Raw genomic sequence first — 20,616 nt, forward strand, 5'->3', positions numbered from 1 at the left:
AAGGTCTGGAAGGACACACATGCAGAGAGCTACTTTTCCTGGAGGAACACCACATTCCTTCAGATACTTCTGGACACTTTGAACTTGAAAGCACATGGGACAATGGGATTTTCAAAACTGAAATCAAAGGAAAATAGAAAGTTGCCAGATGAAGCTTCTAAAAAGGATATTCTTGCTCAAAACAAAATGAAGGACAGAATGGCAGATGGGCTTGTTCCTATCATAAGTGCAGTTCTATTAAAAGAGGTTCTCTTTCATAGACTCACAGGACCATTTGGGTTGGAAAAGACCTTTGAGATCATCAAGTCCAACCATTAACTCAGGACTGTCAAGCCCACCACTAGACCATGTCCCTAAGCACCACATCTATGCATCTTTTAAATCCCTCCAGGGATGGCGACTCCACCACCTCCCTGGGCAGCCTGTTCCAGTGCTTGACAGGCTGTTTGGTGAAGAATTTTTTCATAATACCCAATCGAAGTCTCCCCTGGTGCAACTTGAGGCCATTTCCTCTTGTCCTGCCGCTTGTTACTTGGGAGAAGAGACTGACCCCACCTTGTCACAGCCTCCTTTCAGGCTGTAGGGAGCAATAAGGTCTCCCCTCTGCCTTGTTGAACCTCATACAGTTGCCTCAGCTCGTTGGCCCAGCCTGTACCCATCCCTCTGCAGCGCCTCCTGCCCTCCAGCAGATCAATGCTCCCACCCAATCTGGTGTCATCTGCAAACACACAGAGGGTGCACTCGATCCACTCATCCAGATCATTGATAAAGATATTAAACAGGGCCAGCCCCAGTACTGAGCCCTGGGGAGCACCACTTGTGACCAGCCACCGGCTGGATTTAAGTCTGGTCACCACCACTCTTTGGGCCTGGCCATCCAGCCAGTGTTTCACCCAGCAAAGCATACCCCTCCAAGCCAGGGGCAGCCAGCTTCTCCATGAGAATGCTGTAGGAAACTGTGTCAAAGGCTTTACTGAAGTCTAGGTAGACAACATCCACAGCCCTTCCCTCATCCACTAAGCTGGTCACCTTGCTGTAGAAGGACATCAGGTTAGTCACAAAGAACCTGCCTCTCATAACCCCACGCTGGCTGGGCCTGACCACCTGGTTGTCTTGCACATGCTGCATGATGGCACTCAGGAAGATCTGCTCCATGGCCTTCCCTGGCAGAAAGGTCATTCTAGTTCCCCACATCCTCCTTCTGGCCCTTCTTGTAAATAGACATCAACTTCCAGTCAACCGGGACCTCCCTGGTTATCCAGGACTGCTGATAAATGATGGAGAGTGGCTTGGTGAGCATGTCTGCTGGCTCCCTCAGTACCCAGAGCTGTCTGTAAGAAACTTTTGTTTCTTCCCAGAAACGCCTCAGGCTCAGTCTGCTTTAGCAGTCTGAACTGTCCTCATGCAGTACAACGAAGACGTTCATGTTGGATGTTCCAGTCTATCACTGCTTTACAGACCTAAGTTCTGTCATGCGGAGCACCTACAAGAAGCAATAGTAGGTTGACTAGTACCTGAATGATACTAAAAATTGAGTGGAGACCAATCATTTACGTACATTGTTTATCCCAGCACGCAAAGGTACTCTTCAGACACTGAAGATACGAAACAACTGCATGTTTCCAGGAGCTCACAACCCGGGAATGGACACAAAGAAGGAAGGGGAGAAAGAGGGAGCCACCAACATGCCATTTTCAAACCAACAGGAGGAAGGAGTAGAACAGAACAAAACTGAACCCCTCCAGTCCAGAACTTACACAGCACATTTGATCCATTGTCACATGAGCTGACCTGCACAGCCCTGGGAATTTCTCCCTCCCCTCCACTAGTATAAAACCAGTGATGCTCTTTGAACCACGGCCAGCTGTGTGTACACACACGTGTGTGTGCACGGCCAGAGAGTACATAGGCAGTAGCTCAGTTTCATCCAGATTTTTTTTAATTTTGAGGTTGCATATTACTAGTTCTAACCATATTTTACACTCTCTGTTCCAAGATTTGGGGTTAGCAGATTACTTCAGGCTGCCTTACCTTCACTGCCACATGGAGCTTGGCTGTTTTCTTAGAAGGTCCTGATGCTTCATATGTCGTACCATCAACATCTACAGACATTGTGAAGACTGGGGCATGGACTGGACCAGACTGTGACAGCAGCTTATACTGAAGCCCTGGCCTGATTTGGTTCAGCCTCATCAGAGCATTCATGAGATCTATTGCTTTACTATCTAGTACTAGTACAAGATAGTAGAAAGGGGGTGGGGGAGGAGGAGGGTGGGAACAAAAAAAAAAAAAAAAAAAAAAAAAAAAATGAACAAAACAAGATGAACAGAAAAATGAAACAGTTTGCATTTCAGTGCCTTCTGTCTGTATAAAGGAGCAAAACAACCCCTCAGCCTCTCAGAGGTTGAGGGTAGCCATAACACTGTTAAGTCTTTAATAAGCCATTCTACGTCGGGGTAACAACTGTAATTACCCATTTTTGTTATATTGTTAACACAATTTTTTGCAGCTAGCTCTATTCTTCGTGGCTGCTATAAAAGGAGTAACACGTTTTATAGGTAGTGAGGAACCAGATCCAGAATGGACTGGATCCCAGCAATGCTGAGAGACTTCTAGTCTGTGCATATGTGCAATGTCAGTGTTTTGTAGATTAAGCATTTTATTTTTCTTGCAGGTCTTAGGAGACCAACAACTAGCTCAAGAAGGGGAAGAATGCAAAAAAGCAAATCTTCACACAGCAAAGCCACTGCAGTATTTTGAAAAAATCCCACAGTACAGGGACATGATCAATAAAATACCTCAGCTGCTTGGGCAACTGAAAGTTTTACTGTAACTTGATGGGGAATCCCATTTAAAAATGCAAATCATTCAGTTAGTAAAACATGTCAGGGGAAATTCAGATGCACAATAAGAGATGTTTGACATTCTAAATGTGGGGTGATAAGAGACAACATTTTTTGTTCCAAAGACTTTTGCACATGCTATTCCACACCAACACAGAGAAGCTTTTAAGCCAACTCCCACTGCACAATAGATCTTTGAAAACAGAACAGAAAAGTGTTGCACTTACTTTTCCTCAGATTACGCTTCATCTTTTTATTTGGATCTTTATCATCCCCAACACTATCTTCAAATGGTCTCTTAAGAGCAGATGAGCCTGTACCTAGGGTATAAATTTCCTTGTAATATGGATATGCTATTAGAAAAACAAAATTCCACAGCAGGAGTCTGATTAGTCCCATACTGTTCCTTGCATGTTTATAATGAAAAGAACTCAACCATCAGTCAAAGCTTTCTTACGGCTACACGTAAGCCAATATTAGCTTATTACTCACTGTACTGTGCCATGCAAGGTGTCTGTTTCCAATATCATGTGTGATATAAGTAGTGTTATTCTGCTGTGTTGCTTTTTACAGTTACTCTAAGGCAAAAACTCTAATAATACTGTTTTTACAAAAATATACATAGAAATTTATTTTTATTAGAAGTATATAGTTTTCTAGGAAAAATTATTGAGAAATTCGTATTATAGACACTAGTTATATGCTTTTTGACAAGTCTACAGTCTCTCCTTCCCCAGCACAAGAATCTTAAACACTGCTTCTGCTATTGAGACCCCAAAGGGCTTTATGCTTGAAGAAAATTCATCAGGTATATTCTAACTGTACTGCTGCTCCTCTGCTGGTACTTCTAGAGAACAGAACTTCCAGATTTTCTCCCTAACACTGAAATATTTTTAAAAAAAAAAAAAAAACAACCAAACACATTTAACACAAAGAGAAGTCTTTACCTTGCATTCACAGCATGTAACTCAGGAATTTCACCCATTCTAAATTAATCCCTAGTTTACTGCCCAATTAGTGACTTTTGGAGCAAACAATACCTACCTTCTTTGTCAGTTACTGACCAGGAATATTTCTGAAATGATTTATTTGATGGGAGGGGATCCATTTCCAAAACTTTATAGATCTGACCAAAGGCTGATAATCTGAGGGCATGCTATAAGGTGACAGTAGAAATGTAAGTTACATCACAGCACTACTTTACCTCAGTTATCTAAGTTTCTAAATATCTTTGTAGACACAAAGACACTTCTATGAGAAGACAGCTTCTACAGCTATCTTCCATGATAGCTATAAGTAATGCTAATGTCTAAAAATTTAAAACTCAATTTCTGTAAATACAAAGTGCAGGGCACATTGACAGGGAGCATACTCAAGGGCTCTGTGCCATAAGCACTTGAGGTGGGACACAAGCGGTGCGCAGCCATTTGACTGCTTTTGTGAGGATTAGATTTCATATACCTTTAACTCTTGCACTCATCAACTATACTTTAATCCTTCCAGGGCAGCGCGCCAGAAAAACTGTCAGGACTGCCATTAAAATAAGCTATCCTGGCAGAGAATAAATTGTATTAACAAGCTAAAATCTTCACTGCTACAGTATCTAGCTCCTCAGATGTATGTTTTCTACCTGAGCACTGTGTGTAATGGCTTCTTTTTGCTGGACTGTCATATTAGACAAAGCATCTGTTGGCTCCCGTTCACAGGGGTCATGCAGACCAGGGCCTCCTAGGAGGAAAAGAGGCAAAGCAGATTATTGAGAGTAGTAAATGAGAAGCAATATGAAAATGGGGACTGATGGGACGTTGTAACAGCTAATCTCAGTCTTCAGCTGAGCAGGAAGTGCGCCTTTTCTAGTAAGGGATTCAAACATCATACAAAGCAAGCTAACCCCGAGATTTTACTCCCTTGCAGCAATGGCCACAGAACTTACCAGGGTTAACACCACACATACGTAATAGCATGAACTAAAAGCAGTAAGTTTTAAAAAAACATATAATTTGGATAGATATGTAGATTTTAACGAATCTACAGAAAACAGATGGTCATTAAGTCTACTAGGGTTAATTTATAAACAAACCTAACATTCCCCACTAACTACTTCCGCTTTAGAAGTACTCAATCAAACAGTTACAATCATGCAGCTTCTTTTTTTCTTTTTATTTCCTCTTAATTTCAAACAACAAATTATTCATTTAGCTCCACTGCAGGTTAGGAGTTCAAGGGAGGCGTTTTTCATCTAATCACACAGCCACAGCAAAACATTAAGGCTGTCTGATCAACCTTTGATATTCCTGAAGTTAATCTGTCCCCTTACCAGGAAGCAGGATTCCAGATGCCAAACACTCCATTACTCGTCGCAGCGCTTCCCCAGCGCCCAAAGGTCTATTACAAGTACCTATAGATTTTTCACATATAAGCTCGAGTGGCTAGAAGACATTAAATTATGATTAGTATGGACACAAGGGTAACTGTAACTGCAGTTAAATATGGAGGGGTAGAGGGGAAGAATATTCACATCAGCTCACTTCATTTTTAATCCACTACGGCTCTAACTGACAGAGACAGACATCCCAGAGGACAGTTCATGGCATGTGTATTTGCTCCCTGCCCTGAGTCATCTTTTGAGGAAACCAACTGCTCTCCATTAAGTGCCCAGGAAGTCTAAATGGCGGAGCCTTCTAAAGCCAAGTCACATGAATATTCTCCTCCTCTCAAGGTTTGTCAGTTCTACGCGAGAAAAAACACTGCCTCCACTGAGCTACAATGTTCCTCGCTGGATACGCAGAGCATTTAGGCCTCCCCAAACCTGCCAACATGACATAGTAACCTCTGGTAGGAGCAGCACTCTCACGGTATTCTCAGAAATATTCTTGGGATATTTCTGAAAAGTTAAATTTAGAAGCACCAAGTGAGACTCTATTGCAAATCCTTGACGATGTGCAAGGCCCACAGCATTACGTCTCTTTCCATGGCATCTGTACACCCTAAGGACTGAACAAGTACTTGTGTTCTCTTTCCTTCCTACAAGTACTTCCCAACATGGGTCACAGTTAGTGAGGAGTAAAAGGAAGGGGGGTTTAAGGTGTTTCATACAATGCACTGTCTTCTCCAATCCAGACACCGCTACAGTTCTCAGGAGACCTGAGACCCGACCTTGTGGCCTTCAACTCTTTCTGTACTTACCCATCCTTTCAGTGGTGCCCACGTGGGGACTCTGTTGCACAAATCCCGCAGAATACGAAGGACAATTACACATGATTTTAGTCCATTTGCCCTGGCCTAAAACAAACAAAATGATTCCAATACACCTGCAAAAACCTGGCCTTCAATTTTGCTTTTCTTTTTAAATGCACAGAGTCCTGGGATAGATTTTTTTTATTATTATTATTATTACTACTTAATCAGCTTCATGCAAAATAAAAAGAGTTATATAAAAGTAAAATACTTCAATTTAGAGAGACATAAAAAAGAAAGCAAAACGTCAAGATTGCTTTTGTAGCCTCATGACAACTCTAGACCAGCTGGCTGTCTACCTGTCACGTTTGCCCTTGCACAGTACAGCACTGAATTCAGAATTCTAGACCTTTGCTCTATTAGGGGCTAGTCAGACATTAAAGAGGCATTAAAATTAAAACTGTCTCAAATTAAACCTCGTAAGGCTACAATAACAACAAGGTAAGAACAAATAGCCAACCTGAAACCATTTGGCGTGCCGCAGAGACGCCAAGGCCTCCAGGCATTTCTGCCTGTCCAATAAGTCCGGAGGATCTTTCATCGCAACATTATCTACTGGTAAAAATGGGATAAAAAGAGACAGATACAATTTGACCAAGGGGTTTCTGTCACAATACAAAAAGAGTGGCAGCATCTCAATGAGATAATAAGACTCCCAGAATTTAAGTGCACTGTGTTATTTAATTTAAACAAGCCATTAAAGGTAGTAAATGTGCACGTGTGCAACAGAAGCAAAGGCATTCACTCCTTGTAAAATAATAGTAATAATAAAGATGGCCACTGCTACAGACAATCTGGGATCTTATTAAAAATGTAGAACACATTTCAGGGCAGAAAATAGCTATATAGCACTTTCCTCTTTTTTGGTTCTTTTTTTTTTGTTGTTGGGTTATATTGGGCACTTTTTTCCCCCTCTTCTTTCCCTTTGTGACTTTCATGGCACAAAGGTGGCAGAGAATTTCAAAGAGACAAGCTTCTTTTGACAAAAGGAAGATATTCTTGTAAGGGTATAAAAAAACCCCCTGTAATCAGTAGAAAGTGAAGTTATGTCCACGCAACTGTTGAGAATTCCAAAGAAAAACACTGAATATATTTGAAATATTATTGCATGAACAATACTAGCCAATATAATTCAATGAAAGAAATATACCAGAAATGCTAGTAAGATATTTTACAGTCAGATTAGTCTTTCATATAACAAGAACATATGAAAGAAGTGAGTAAATTTGGTAACTTCCAGATTATTAGTGTACTGGAGAGGTGGCCGCCTCTTGTAAAACTCTTCCCAACAGCAACTGAAATTAACAGAGGAAATTCAAAGTCGTCTTTGAGAGACAAGACACTGATATCTTCTGTCCAGGTTTACACACTTTTGGTTTTTTCCCCCTTTCTCTTTTCTTTATCCAACATGCAACAAACTGCTTTTAGCAGTCACATCCAGTTTTATATTGAGGGACATCACGCGTCAGTCCTTTCTTCCCTAGATTTACGGGTTTTTTTAATCTTAAGTATCTATCAGCATCCAGATTCTCTGGAGACTCTGAACAAATGACAGACCTTGCATATCTATGAAATCTGGTTGAAAATATTTTAGTTTTTAGCTAACATGAGAACATTTTAAGAGAACTAAATAAATCCATGGCTCAACTAAAACTTCGAATATGTTTAATTTCCCATGAGTACACTATTAGTCTTTATTTCAAAATAAATAATTTGGAAATACAGCCTTTTCATTATTCACAGCAGTCAGCTCTCCAGGTCTTCAAGACCGCTATGCAGATCTGAATGAAAAACAATATCCATTACAAATTAAAGACTATGCTAGATAAGCAAAATCCAGCAAGTACCATCAGTCTGTAGTACAGTTTATTAGTAACACCTCAAAGTACATTATTGCTGGTTGCTTTGGATAGTACTGGTTACATGTGCAACTGCATCTTTAACGTTGAAGTTGCTTCACCTCCTATGTCATTCCAGGGGAAGGTTACTCTGGTAAAAGCACATTATGTTATGATGGATAAAAGAGTCCAAAGCTAAAAAAAACCCCAAAACATCCAAAACCAAAAAACCCCCACCCCAAAACAAGAAAAAATTAAACCACAGTGTAAAACTGAACAGAACCAGGTATCTTGTCGTGACAGTTCATAGTTGCGGTTTGCACCTGCTGGCTCTGCTGTCGGCAGAAGACTCAAGTGCTATAAGCTTATTTTCTAACCCCAATGAACTTCGCAGCAGATATTTGCATTGTTTCTTATTGCCCTCATCAACAGTATGACAATACTGGGATTAATCACACCTCTTGCCAGTTTTCCAAATAAAAGCTGCAAAGTCTCAAAGCATTGGATTTCTACAAGCACAAAAGGTCACTTTGAAACACAAGATTTGCTTCTAGATTTCCTTTGCAGTTTCATCATTTTCAGGAGTAACATTTTGTGGCACACAATTACTGAATGTACATCTCTCTAGTTCTGTAAGAAAACTTTATTGTGGACAATATAAACATCTGCTTAAAGCTCATGTACAAAACAACTACTGTCAATGAATGATCAGAATCTTATTTTAAAACGTTAGAAATGGCAAAGGTGACTGATTGCAAAATCATTGTTTGCAGTGAACCGAATCTTTAAACACCTAGAGACTTTTACTTAGTATTGTACAAGGCTCTGCTAAAGTTTGTTGCAGCCATTGACAAAGCAAATTCATTTTTCCTTTAAACTACAAAACATAAACAGAATGTGTGTCATCTGCCACTCAGGTGAATGAAAAACCTTGTAAGATTTAATTTGTTTCAACAAGTTAGAATCACGCTTTTTCCTACAGGAGTAAGGCTGTTGCCAAAGGTCTAAATTACAGGTATCTTGGAGGATTTTGCCCATTGGAATTTCAGTACTTAGGGTCCTGAGCACCTTTCGCAGATGTTGCAGTCAGCCAACTTTTGGGTGCAAGATTCTATTGAACAGAAAGATGAAGAGAACAGGCAGTGAAGAGGGCGAGCGGCTTGCAGCAGGCTCCCTTTCGATACCCTCAGGAGAATGGCATGTTTCTTCATGCTCTGCCAGTCAGGAAAGTGAGACCCAATCAAAATTTTCAAATGTGATTGCACAGCTTTACTTTTTTTCTCATGGTTTTAACAAGGGCAACGATAGAAGGAGTTTAATGAACAGTTAATAATAAAGCCCTGACATTAGCTCACACTATGCAGCCCAGAACCAATCCTTCAGTAATTCTCTCCCTGCTTGCTGCATGTGTTCTCTTCACACAGTAGCTGCCAACTTCATTCATTTGCAGCCAGCCATACGAGGAGCGTTGTCTTCTCCACAGAGGCAAGGTAAACCTGTCACTCGTTGCCCCTTCAAAGGCACTTGGCACCTTTGGAGCATCGCTGGCTGCGTCTGCCCGGCAAAGGCAGCAGCAGAGAGAGGCAGGACTGTTTATGTAGCAGCTGCACAAGGAGCAAGGTTGATTTCAGCCCCACTTTGGTAAATGAACTTGTTCATTATTGCATAAGCTTGTTGTTACTGTACGCTCAGTAACAATGACTGATTTACAAGCTACAACGTTCTGGTCTGGGAAGCCCGGTTTATATGTGATGCTATGACTAAAAATTCAGTTTCTTAAGAAGTTTGAATTTTAAACAGATGCAAGATGCAGGAATTTTAGGTGCTTGACTTCTCAAGTCCACATGAGACAGCAGAGCTTTATGAATAGCCGTTTGTGAGAAACACTGAAATGCACACACACACTGGTCCACTATTTATTTTTGCTAACAAGCAGCAAAAACAAATAGGATGAACACCACATCTTAAACATGAACACTTTTCCAAAGAGGTGGGGACTGAAGAGAAATCCAGGCATGTTTTTCGAATACATTCTGACATCAGGGCATGAAGGCACACACAGCATTCCTACAGAACAAATGGGAGCACTGATAACGAGGTCCGTTACGCCTAACCTCGCCGGTTTGGTTAGAGGACAGATTAGTGCTAATCACACCGAACCTGAAACCTTGGTCAGTTTCGTGCCACGCCGCTCCCTGGGTGCCAGCGGGCGGGCAGCCAGCCACAGCGCCTGCAACCCCACCGCCTATCTTACAGTGAGATGAAAGGCAAGTTGAGAAGCATTTTGAGCTCCTTCATTCAAAAGGAATTAGGGAATAAACTCAAAACAGTTTTTAAAACTGCATAGAAAGTATATTTACATTTGGTTGGCATTATTCAGGAGTATTGAAAAAATATGGCAGTACTTTCTTTGGAGAGGTGATCAAGGTATTTTCAGCAGACAGTTTTCTCTTGAGTCATCTTCCCTTGATATTAGACATGAAACCTTTTTGGTCTGAATCTAAGTGAAAGTGACCTAAATATGGTTGGAAATACAAAAAAAATATGCCCCTCTTAAATTTACTTAGTGACATCTGCATAACTTTTCACATACCTTAGAAAAGGAATATGATAAATGATTCTGTTCACTTGTGTTGAATCAATGTCAAAGAACCTGGGCTTTAAAACAAGATCAATTACCTTGTTAACTGTCTTGTCAGCTGTACAGAAATGACAGCGTAACAGCACTCTTAAGGGAGGTAGTAAAACCATTTTAAGTTTAAAAGAAATTAGTACAGAGTCTTGAAGAATATTTTAAGATACTGAAAACAAAACGCCCACATTTTAAATGTAGGAAAGCATAAAAATCCAAATCCTCACTCAGTTTGTGATGAGTTCAGGAGTCCACAAAGGCATCGTTTTTTGCAAGAAAATACTTGGACAGAAACCTTTGTGCAAAACTGCATCCCCTTGTGAGAATCTTATTAATCCTTTACCATTAAAATTTGTTCTGCACTTTGTGCTCTTTCTCACAAATATGGATCAGCTGCAAGAACTACAGGGCTGATCTCAGCATCTTATGGGAAGCTGAAGAATAACTGAAGTAACATGCAATTTATTTTTAAATGGTCTTGCAAAAGAGCATGGTTACTAATTTGAGAATAAGCAGACATTGCAATTAGGGAATCTTTGCCATTCATCTGTTTTGTAAGATTTTTCTGCATCCAACTGCTGCCGAAGTGTAACATTTCATTTGAAAAGGGATCCTTCCTGCCATGGCCTCAAACAAAAACCAGGAGAAACTGACCAACATTTCTCATTGTGTCGGTATTTCATGTGGGAGAAGGGAGGAAGCAAAGGACTTGTGGCAAGTCTAGAAATGGGAAGAGAGCAACAGGGAGTTCCCTAGCCCACATGGGCCCAGCTGCCTCAGTTGTCATGACAGAGAGTGGCCAGTTGGTCAAAGGTCTGACATCATCCAGTGGCAAAGTTTCTAGGGACAGGTTTGGGAAGCGGAAGCAGAAATTACTGACAAGAGTCTAAAAATGAAACAAAGTATGGCTACATTTGCTCTTCTCTAGATCTCTGTGTTTGTTTCCAACCTGGTTGATACTACCAGTCAACATTCCTTGAACAAGGGGCATGGAACTACATTGGACATCAAGCAGTTAGGGAGAAGGAACAGAAAGAAACTAAGTTACCATTTGCTATATCTATTTTGCTCTAAGGACATGAGGTACAACATTCAATTCAGAAGCAAAAGTGCTGTGTTACAGCACTGCAACTTCAGTTGTATCCCAGTTAGGAAACTCTTAAAAGCTAGAAACATACACATACATATCATCAATTAATACAAATTGAGGGCCAGGATGACATACTTGCGAGCTTGGCAGGAGAGTGTTTTTATGTAAAAGGAGAAATAATTTTATGAGGTTTTCAAGATACTACCAACCAATCCCACTTGACTGACTTAATTCGAAAACAAGACTGTGCAGCGCTGGGGTGCTCAAGAATTAACTAGCAAGTCTGAAAAAAAGGAGAACTAAGATCTACTTGTACATCCAGGTTATCAATGTAGGCATGTTGCTTGCAAATGAAAGCTATACATATTTTACATGAAAATTAAGTGACTGTTGTCTTTTTAAGGCACAGATAAGGTAACCTATGGTGGCAATAGCCAATCTAGTTACTCCATGATGAACAATTAAAAACCTACTTCCCAATTAACCCTGTGCTGCACAGTCAGGGCATTTAGATAGAACAGTCTTAAAAACAAGTTAAAACGCTCTGTGTACCTCCTTCCTTCTTCTCTGCTTCATCTCGAATGAGAGGGGATGTAAGTATCACCTTCAAAGTTAGCTTGGGCTCCTTTGTGTTACGAATAATAATAGCTGCCTCATTTACATGCTCCTCCACGAGATACTTCTCTTCTGTAAGTTTCTGAAAGTCACCAAGAAAGATTTCAAGAATCTCCCAATCAACTGAAAAACTGCAAAATCTCTGTATGTGCATATGCCTCTTAACTAATGAGAAGCCTACCAGACATTGCAATAACAAGTAAGACCTTGCCTCCCTCATTAAAAACAAACAGAAAAACCCCAGTAACATGCTTACAAAAAAAATAAAGATCTTCAACAAGTTTAGTAAGAACACTGAGTAGTTCCACTAGGCTATCACTCTTTTTTAACTTTTTCATAGCTGCTAGCATGCCAAATACCGCCAGCAACCTTTGTTCTTAGTAAGTACACACTTCTCAGGTACTGCTACCTCTAAATGTAAAAGCTCTCATATGTGGCATGACCAACACAACCGTAACTGTCAGTGCAAACGGATGACAGATTCCAGGGCCAGAGTTGCACCAGCTCACCTAGTCCACGTACCTGCCATGAAGTAGAACTAAACGTACCTCGGCCATCTCCTACCAACCCTAAGATATCTTCAGATGCCCTAGCAACAGAGATTTTGCCACCTCTCCAAATAGTCTATTCTGATCCTTAGCTGCAGATATAATTTAGATGACCTATTTTGCAACAAAAAAACGCTCCTTGCTGCAGTTCCAATTACTTCTCACCCTACCTTTGGCAGTCATGTGAAACACTGAATCACTGTCCCTTTATAAATAACCATTAATATCTTTTAAAACCTACACCTGCATTATGTCTTGACTTTTTCCTAACCAGGTAAGTTTTAATTATGTGGGTTTCTTAGGTGCTCATTCTCACTTGTCTGATTTTCTCCAATTTGTCCATCCATCCCTCTCACTCCCTTTCCACACAGTGCTTGAAACTGCATGCAAGACAACACTGTCACCCACTTCACTCATTAATACCAGTGCCAGGAGAGATCCCTAACAATGCCTGGAAAACATGACCTCCCTCTCTTGACAGCACACCAATAAATTGAGTGGGCTTTAAACTGTTTTCAAGAAACTTTTAAGTTCTTGCTTAGATTTCTTCTGTAGATAATACTCCAACCACCTTATAATTTGTTCCATTGTGGATTGTATCAGAGTTATCTCAAGTGATCTGTGTCTGCAGGTCTTTCAGTAGTCCTTTGGGACCTCCCTCAACCTCCAGAAGTGCAAAGATAACCACAGGTGGGTCAGAGTCCTAAAGCTGCCCCTTCTGTTTGTGAGTTTGCTGCAGCAAGACCACACAGTTAGAGCGTATCTAACATATACTCTAACTTCTTTCCTCGTTGCAATCTGTACTCCTTCAGCTCCTTTATTGTTGGGATGAAAATCTGTAAGCATCTGCTCACTATGAGCCGAGCCGACAAAGCAGCAAAGCAGAACTGTTAACATCCCTGTACCTCATTTGCTCTTTTTGTCCACCAGTGGGCTGGCACCTACCTTCCTCCTCCTGCATCGGATGCATCTGCAGAACCCCTCATTGTCTTTCATGCCCACAGTGGTTGTAGCTTGTTTCATGAGTCAGAATACTCATCTTTTCTGTAAGAATTTCCTCACAATTCTTTCCCATAGGATCTTAACTACTTGTCCCTTGAATTTACTGCAGTCTTCACATCTTTTCATTACATCTGTTCTGCTGTTGTCACTTTCCTGAAGCATACGCTAACTTTTCTTATCACTTTCAACCCTTCTCATCTCATGCCTCGTTACAAACAACAACAAAAAATAATGTACTCTTTACTACTTGACACATCCCTATCATTTTCAAACAAGTAAAATTTACTCTCTACTACTCAATAGATACTTAGCATTTTCAGCTATGGATAGGGCCACATCTGCAGGCACATTATCTCATTAAAACAAGCCCTTTATGTGAACAGTGAAAACAAACAGCTGTCAAGAATGGTAAAACACATACTGTCTATGTGGAAGTCAACAAAGCCAGAAAAGCGGATCGGGAGAAAAGCAGATCAAGTTTGGACATGGTTTGGAGAGAGACACTTGCAGTGAAATACTTTACGGCAGTTTCTCGGCAACAGCATATGTCAGTCTGGAAGCTGGACTGATTATTCAGACTGACTCTGTGAAAAAGGTATTATCCCTAGCTGCTTTAAAGAGACCGATGTCAGCTATAAGTGCTGCCTACTAGATGCCAACATCAGAATTAAATAGCCATAAATAAAAAGAATTATGAGCTCATGACTAACATGAGCTAAAATGAGTGACCACCTGAAGTGGCTTGCTCTCACTCAGGAGTACAGAGGTGTTTACCTTGGAACAGCCCAAGTGAAGCAAAGCAGCTGCAGTGTAGAACTTAAGGTTCGGGCAGGGGACAACAATACAGACTGATTCACATGCCTGATGGGGAAGACTTCTGGGGCTGCAGTGTAGCTCACGTTAGTGGTCAGACCAGAGAGCAAAAATCAGCTGGGTTAGTTACCAAACAGAACGGTTAACTGCCATCATGGGAAACCCACATCACAAATGGGGCGTGGGCAACAACAGGAATAAGATGTTAGATTTTGTGAATAACTACTTTATGTCACTACATAAAATGTGTCGCACACCTTAGATATCATCCTAGATTCAAACTCTATTTCTTTAATCCGTGCCACTTGTCTTTTTTCCTGGAACAAGTTCCAGCCTTTACCCAAGTACACCCTGCAGTGCTACTGGCCATTGTTAGAGGACTACCCTACATTAACTCACCTGAATTTGAGCTGGGAGATTGTCTTTAACTATACATAACAAGGTCTTTGTGGGTTTTTCTTTGCACATGAGAACCAGCTCCAGATCCATATCATCTTTTATCAGCAAGCCCTTTGCAACCAAGCCAATTCTCATAACACCACACAATGTCCGACCACCTTGATCCCTGAAAATGAAACAGTTTGGAGTAATTAAAATGGTATTTTCACACATTCAAAATAATTGTATTATCCTATCACAGTGAGGAGATAAACAGATGGGACTGATGACTGTGCTGAAATGGTGTAATACTGATCAGAAAATGAAAGGCATAGACTCCTTTTATGCAAGTAGCTCCTGTGAAAAAATAAATGTAGCCTAGCTCAAGTCACCAAGTGCACCCAAGTTCACTATCTGCAGATCCACCAAAAAGAGTAAAATAATTAATCTAGAGGAGCTCTCTGACAGAAACCGTTTTCAAAAGTGATCTGAGTTGTCTTTTAGTGACACTCCAACTTTAAACATGGCCATGCACTTTTTCAATGTTTCTTTTAGTTGATCCATACATTCAAACCTTTATCTTTAAAATTATACAACCGAATTCTGAAGTTTTAGCCCATACTACAAACTGACATTTCAGGAAAGCTTCTAATTTCCAAAAGCCTTTCAGGCACAATTTTTTCAACAAATCTTACCACTAAAACCTATAGAAATAGAGGTCGGACTACGAGTTTCCAGCTACGGTTCCACAGAGCACTTATGAGCCACAGTAAGCAACCTTGGAAGCAACATAAGAACACTTTGGTTTTGTACAAACCAAAGTACAGACAACAAGACCAACAAAAACCAGCTTAGTAGGCTAGAATTGCTTAAAAACATCAAGAAAAATGCAAGAAATGCATCTTTGACAGTTCAACACCAGCTGTTGCCACATGATGCATCCCACGCCCTGTGGCACATCGCCACTGCAAAACCCACAGAAAGCATAACCACCTCAGCCAGGAACGGAGCATTCCTGTTCACATCATTCCTGCCATCCAGAGAGATAGGCTGGATATAAAACAAAAAAAACCCAAACCCAATAAACAACAAACCCAAACCAGTCATGCTGTGATCAAGGGTTAACACACAGATCCTAAGCTTCACTCAGAAGTATCTTCATCTAATAATTGTACTGTCTTTGTCTTAATGTGCTTTAAATGGCAGAGCAGGAACAGGTGCTTAAGCAGTAGACAGATGAAAAGAAGGAATGACACAGGAAATGAAGTGGCAATCCCAAACCAGCTACCATCCTTGATATAGCCAGAAGCAAACAAACAAAAACTGTTAGAATGTAAACATCATCTCAGCTTCCACCCTGGAACTATGCTACTTCAACCGTATCTGGATGCAAACATGAGAAAACACAGAACTCCTTGACATATGGTTTGTAATTAGCATTAAGACACTGTCAGTTACATATTTTCGGACAATACAAGCTAAAAGGGGTTTACAAAGTGAATACTAAAATAATTTGTCCCAAACAAATGCACAGACACAGAAATTATTTTATATGTATAAATAGTACAATGACATTTATAAAATCTGTACTCCAAACAGAACACAAGCATGAAAAATCCCACACACATGTGTGAAAACAAGGCTGTCCAATGGTCTCAAAAGCATTTACTGCAGGCTTGGATTTTAATTTTGGGGTTTTTTGGGGGGTTTTGGGCATTTTTTTATTTGTTTGGTTTTTAGAATCCATTCCGTGCTCATTTTACCAACATCAGAAGACACCTAAAACCATCACCAGTAATGCTAGGAAGGCAGCACCACCACACGCAGCACCTGCATATCAAGAAAGACTGACTGTTCTTCAGCAAAACACTGACCTTAAATACCTTCCTCAAGAAGATGACGAAACTTAATTGTCCATCCGTAAAGAAGCAGCCTACCAATCCACTACAATTATTCTCTTGTGTCAATACAATCACACTTACACCAATTTATACGTTAATTTATGTAAAAATATTCATGATTTTAAGTGTATTGCTATTTCTATTTGAATACGTTTCACACCAAAGAAAAGTGACATTATCACAGCTCAGCCTTACACAAAAATGCCAGTGATCAGACTTGTTAAATATTTATTAGGGAACAGAAAACCACAGGCATCAAATGAGGGACCATTTGTATATTTACTTTTCCAAGGCTATCGGGCAACAGCCTTCATGCTGCTGAACATTTCCTATGTGGATCAGTATATTCCGAGTAGGTGGTGCTGCATTTAAACTTCATGCAGAGCAAGCAGTTTATTTCAATAGCTCCCATGCCCACAACCTTATCCTAGAGATAAGCAAATACAACCTTAAACGTTAAGAAAGAAACCTGGGGAAAACCACTACTAACACATGAGGAATTTTCTGCAGAATCCACAACGCTGCCAAGAAACCAGATCGAGTCATGAATGCTTTCTGCCCCTCCCAGCCATACAAACTTCCCCAGTTAGTACAGCGCATCTCTTGTGTCTAAACTGAAGTACATCCAGATAGTGAGGCACAGCAGGGCTTTGCACCTTCTTTCCTAAATGCTACTCTAAAGATTTATGAAGACTTGGAAATAACCAAGAACCACGTTACTACAATAAAACAGGAAACAGTATTTAACTTTTGAATTTTCAGACAGACATCCTTATGCATTTAGGAATAACTGATAAATACAACAGTAATCACCATCTCTTTCATATTAAGCCAGTAAACTATTTTTTCAGTTTAAAAACCTAATGCAGTCTTCCTGATTCAGAGTTAGATATTTTTCCATGACTTGCACTGAACTGTATCTTACTCCAGAAGTATAAAATATACAGGGTCTGTATTTCCATCTACTACTGCTAGAGCAGGCTACACTTCCACCATCCCAAAATGTAAACAACTTCACTCATTTACCACAACACCAAAAATCAAGAGAGGTCTCACAATAAACCTTCCACTGCCATAAAAGGTGCCAGAAAATGTAACAAATATATGAAAAAGAATACACCTCCTTTATCAGTTTTAAGATCGGACTGTACTAGGCAAAGCCCATGTAGCAGCGGACTAATATTCCATGCAGCATCAGAAAGGAAGTGGGAAGAGTTCTCTGACTGCATCTCTAGTGCAGGTTATGCTGCAGATGTAACCAGACTGTCCCAAGAAGTTCAGTGGAGAAGTACTGGATCACAGGAAGTGCAGAGAACTGGAAATCTGTTTTTCAAGTCATGGATTAGGAAGTGAAGCACCAGGAGACCAGCAGCCAATTCATCATAACCTGGACAGACACTTACCTGAGCTGGCGAGCATGTCAACCAGATTACCCAGAAAGCACTGAAGAGCCAGAAGTGCCCAAGTTAAAAAGTTTTACACAGAGAAAATGAAGGAAAAAAACCTCCAAACCCCCAAATTCACCAAACCCCCCCACTAATTGTTACTGCTTCTTCCTTGGCTACCAGCATTCTGCTAGAACAAAACTTGGCACTATGTCAGGAAGCAGACGGGGACAGAGAGCAAACAGATGTTTCACTCTGTAGAGAACTACATAATTGTACTGGGTTTGGCTGGGATTGAGTTAAATTTCTTCCCAGTAGTGTGCATGGGCTAACGTTTTGGATTTGTGCTGGTAACACAGGGACGGTTGACCCCTGACAGTAATGGAAGGTAATGGATCCTTAGAAAAGTTAGTTTGCTGAATAAACAAAGTTTATAAAAATCTTTTTTTGTGCATTAAGCTGAAGGAGCCCCTAACATACATGGCTGTGGATTTGCATTGGTGTGTTACAGGGACATGTATTCGCTTATAACTACTGAAAGGTTTGTCTGCCAAATGCAACTTCACAACATTACAGTAAAATAAATAATGAAATAGAGACCAACTGCTGCCCACACTGGGCTTATTACTATTCCTTGCCCTCAACCCTATGTGCTCCCACCTCAAAAAGTCCAAATATATCCACTTCCTTCTGTGAACATTCATATGCAACAGAACCAAGTAACACTAAGACTCTTATTTAGAGGGAAAGGAACCCAATTCAGAGCAGTACAGTAACACATTATGAGGCTCAGCTCACTCACTTGGCATTGCTTTCTGCAGCTTCCTCCTTTGCTTCCACATCACCCTCACATTTTGTAGACTTGTTCTTTTCATCCATCCAGTCAGAGACATGTTTAAGGGCACATTCTACTGTTGATACCATGTTCTGGACAGCTTCAAGTTCCTCTGGAGATGGATAAATGGTTGAATGTTTCACCATTACATGGCGGTCATCATTAGCAAAAGATCGGATAGATCTCTGTTATGAAGTGGGAAACAGGGGGGGAAAAAAGAACAAAGTTATTGGATTATCGATAGAAGGACATTGCCTGAACGGGAATCCTCCCTGACAGATGTAGGAAAGTGGTTTATGACGACCATTGCTTATAAATCACACAGGAGTGATTTCTTATCTTTATTTAAATATAAATTTTAAAAAGAAAAAAACCCCAAGCAAACACCAGTGCAAAAATCAGCATTAAGCTGGCAAAACATATAAGGCCTTGGGTGGGTTATACGGCACCTAATATTTGATGCCTTAATTTAACTCTTCTAGAATCCTTTCATTGGCTACTAAGAGGAACATGCACATGTGGAGAACAGTTCATGTTTATGTCTACCAGGCACATCTGAAGCAGTTTATGTCTACTTTGGGATGAGATAAATTGTGCTTCAGAGGTACATTTCCTCACCCACCCACATGTGACTACAGAAATCTAGACTGTTACATCAGACTAGCTGTTACAGATATCCAAAAATTAAGCAAGATGGATTTCATCTTTTGTTTGGTACATGCCTCATAAGTGGAAGTGTGCACGGGTCACAAATCAGAAAAAGGGAGAACTCCATGCACCCATCTACAGTTGTGGTAGATACAAAATACGGTCAAGACCTGTAGCATGCATTTGTCTGCAACGGCTAGAAGTGGAGTTTCTATGTCTTGTCCTTTCACGACTTTCCCCTCCCCACCTTTTTCTCATTTTCATTATCTCACTTCTCCCTGCCCTCCCCTGCCACGCTTCTCTTTGAGGAGAGGACATGGTCTGGCTGGCTAAGCATAAGGTTGGAGTGCTAAAACAGGGGACCAAAAAACCCTCTGAGTTTCATTCCCAGTTTCATTAAGTGTCAGAGACAGACCTCCCTCATCCTTTGACTAGCTTGTTTATTTAGATTAAGCTTTCAAAGTCAGCGAGAAATCAGTCAGACCTTGATCTTGCTTGAAGGACCTACAAGCTGTGAGCATTAGTACGAAGGAAAGAGGGGCTTCCCTACCCTGGAATACTTGCAAGAATTAAGGAGTTCCTGAATTTTAGCGATGTTTGTTGGCTTGCGTCAACCTTCAGCAGCTGGATAGCTCAAAGCAAAGAGAAAAGCCAGGGTTCCTTATTCCAAAAGGTAACCTCATTTCAAGGCAGGGAAATTTAAAACCTAAGTGTTGCAGGGTGAGAGCAGACTGGGTAAAGCACGCGGAAAGGAGGGCAGACAAGGAGACAGAAAAGGTTCCTGTTTTGTAAGAGGCACCAATACTCTCCGAACGCAGCTTTGCACGTTCTGGAAGTGCTGAGCGCAGCCA

General features: G+C 40.7%; 1 protein-coding gene across 20 annotated transcripts in view; it reads right to left on the reverse strand.

Annotated features, from left to right (window-relative positions):
- The window catches only part of LOC121093728 (spermatid perinuclear RNA binding protein), an 86,851-nt gene that overhangs the window by 39,224 nt on the left and 27,011 nt on the right, over window positions 1–20,616 (reverse strand). For 8 of the 20 annotated variants that reach the window (XR_005829637.1, XM_040606526.1, XM_040606528.1 and 5 more), the window contains exons 3-12: window positions 19,085–19,302; window positions 15,018–15,183; window positions 12,193–12,337; window positions 6,541–6,635; window positions 6,030–6,125; window positions 5,161–5,272; window positions 4,474–4,571; window positions 3,888–3,999; window positions 3,071–3,196; window positions 2,032–2,231 (exon numbers count right to left, since the gene is read on the reverse strand). Coding sequence is in view for 19 of the 20 variants with exons in the window: in XM_040606526.1 (XP_040462460.1) it covers window positions 2,032–2,231; window positions 3,071–3,196; window positions 3,888–3,999; window positions 4,474–4,571; window positions 5,161–5,272; window positions 6,030–6,125; window positions 6,541–6,635; window positions 12,193–12,337; window positions 15,018–15,183; window positions 19,085–19,302 (1,368 nt within the window). In the remaining variant the exon portion in view is untranslated. Of the gene's footprint in view, window positions 1–2,031; window positions 2,232–3,070; window positions 3,197–3,887; window positions 4,000–4,473; window positions 4,572–5,160; window positions 5,273–6,029; window positions 6,126–6,540; window positions 6,636–12,192; window positions 12,338–13,748; window positions 13,973–15,017; window positions 15,184–19,084; window positions 19,303–20,616 lie in introns of those variants that run through there. The other 12 variants (XM_040606531.1, XM_040606522.1, XM_040606514.1 and 9 more) reach the window with 5 other exon arrangements.

Source organism: Falco naumanni, chromosome 9, assembly GCF_017639655.2.
Source record: "Falco naumanni isolate bFalNau1 chromosome 9, bFalNau1.pat, whole genome shotgun sequence".
NCBI lineage: Eukaryota > Metazoa > Chordata > Aves > Falconiformes > Falconidae > Falco > Falco naumanni.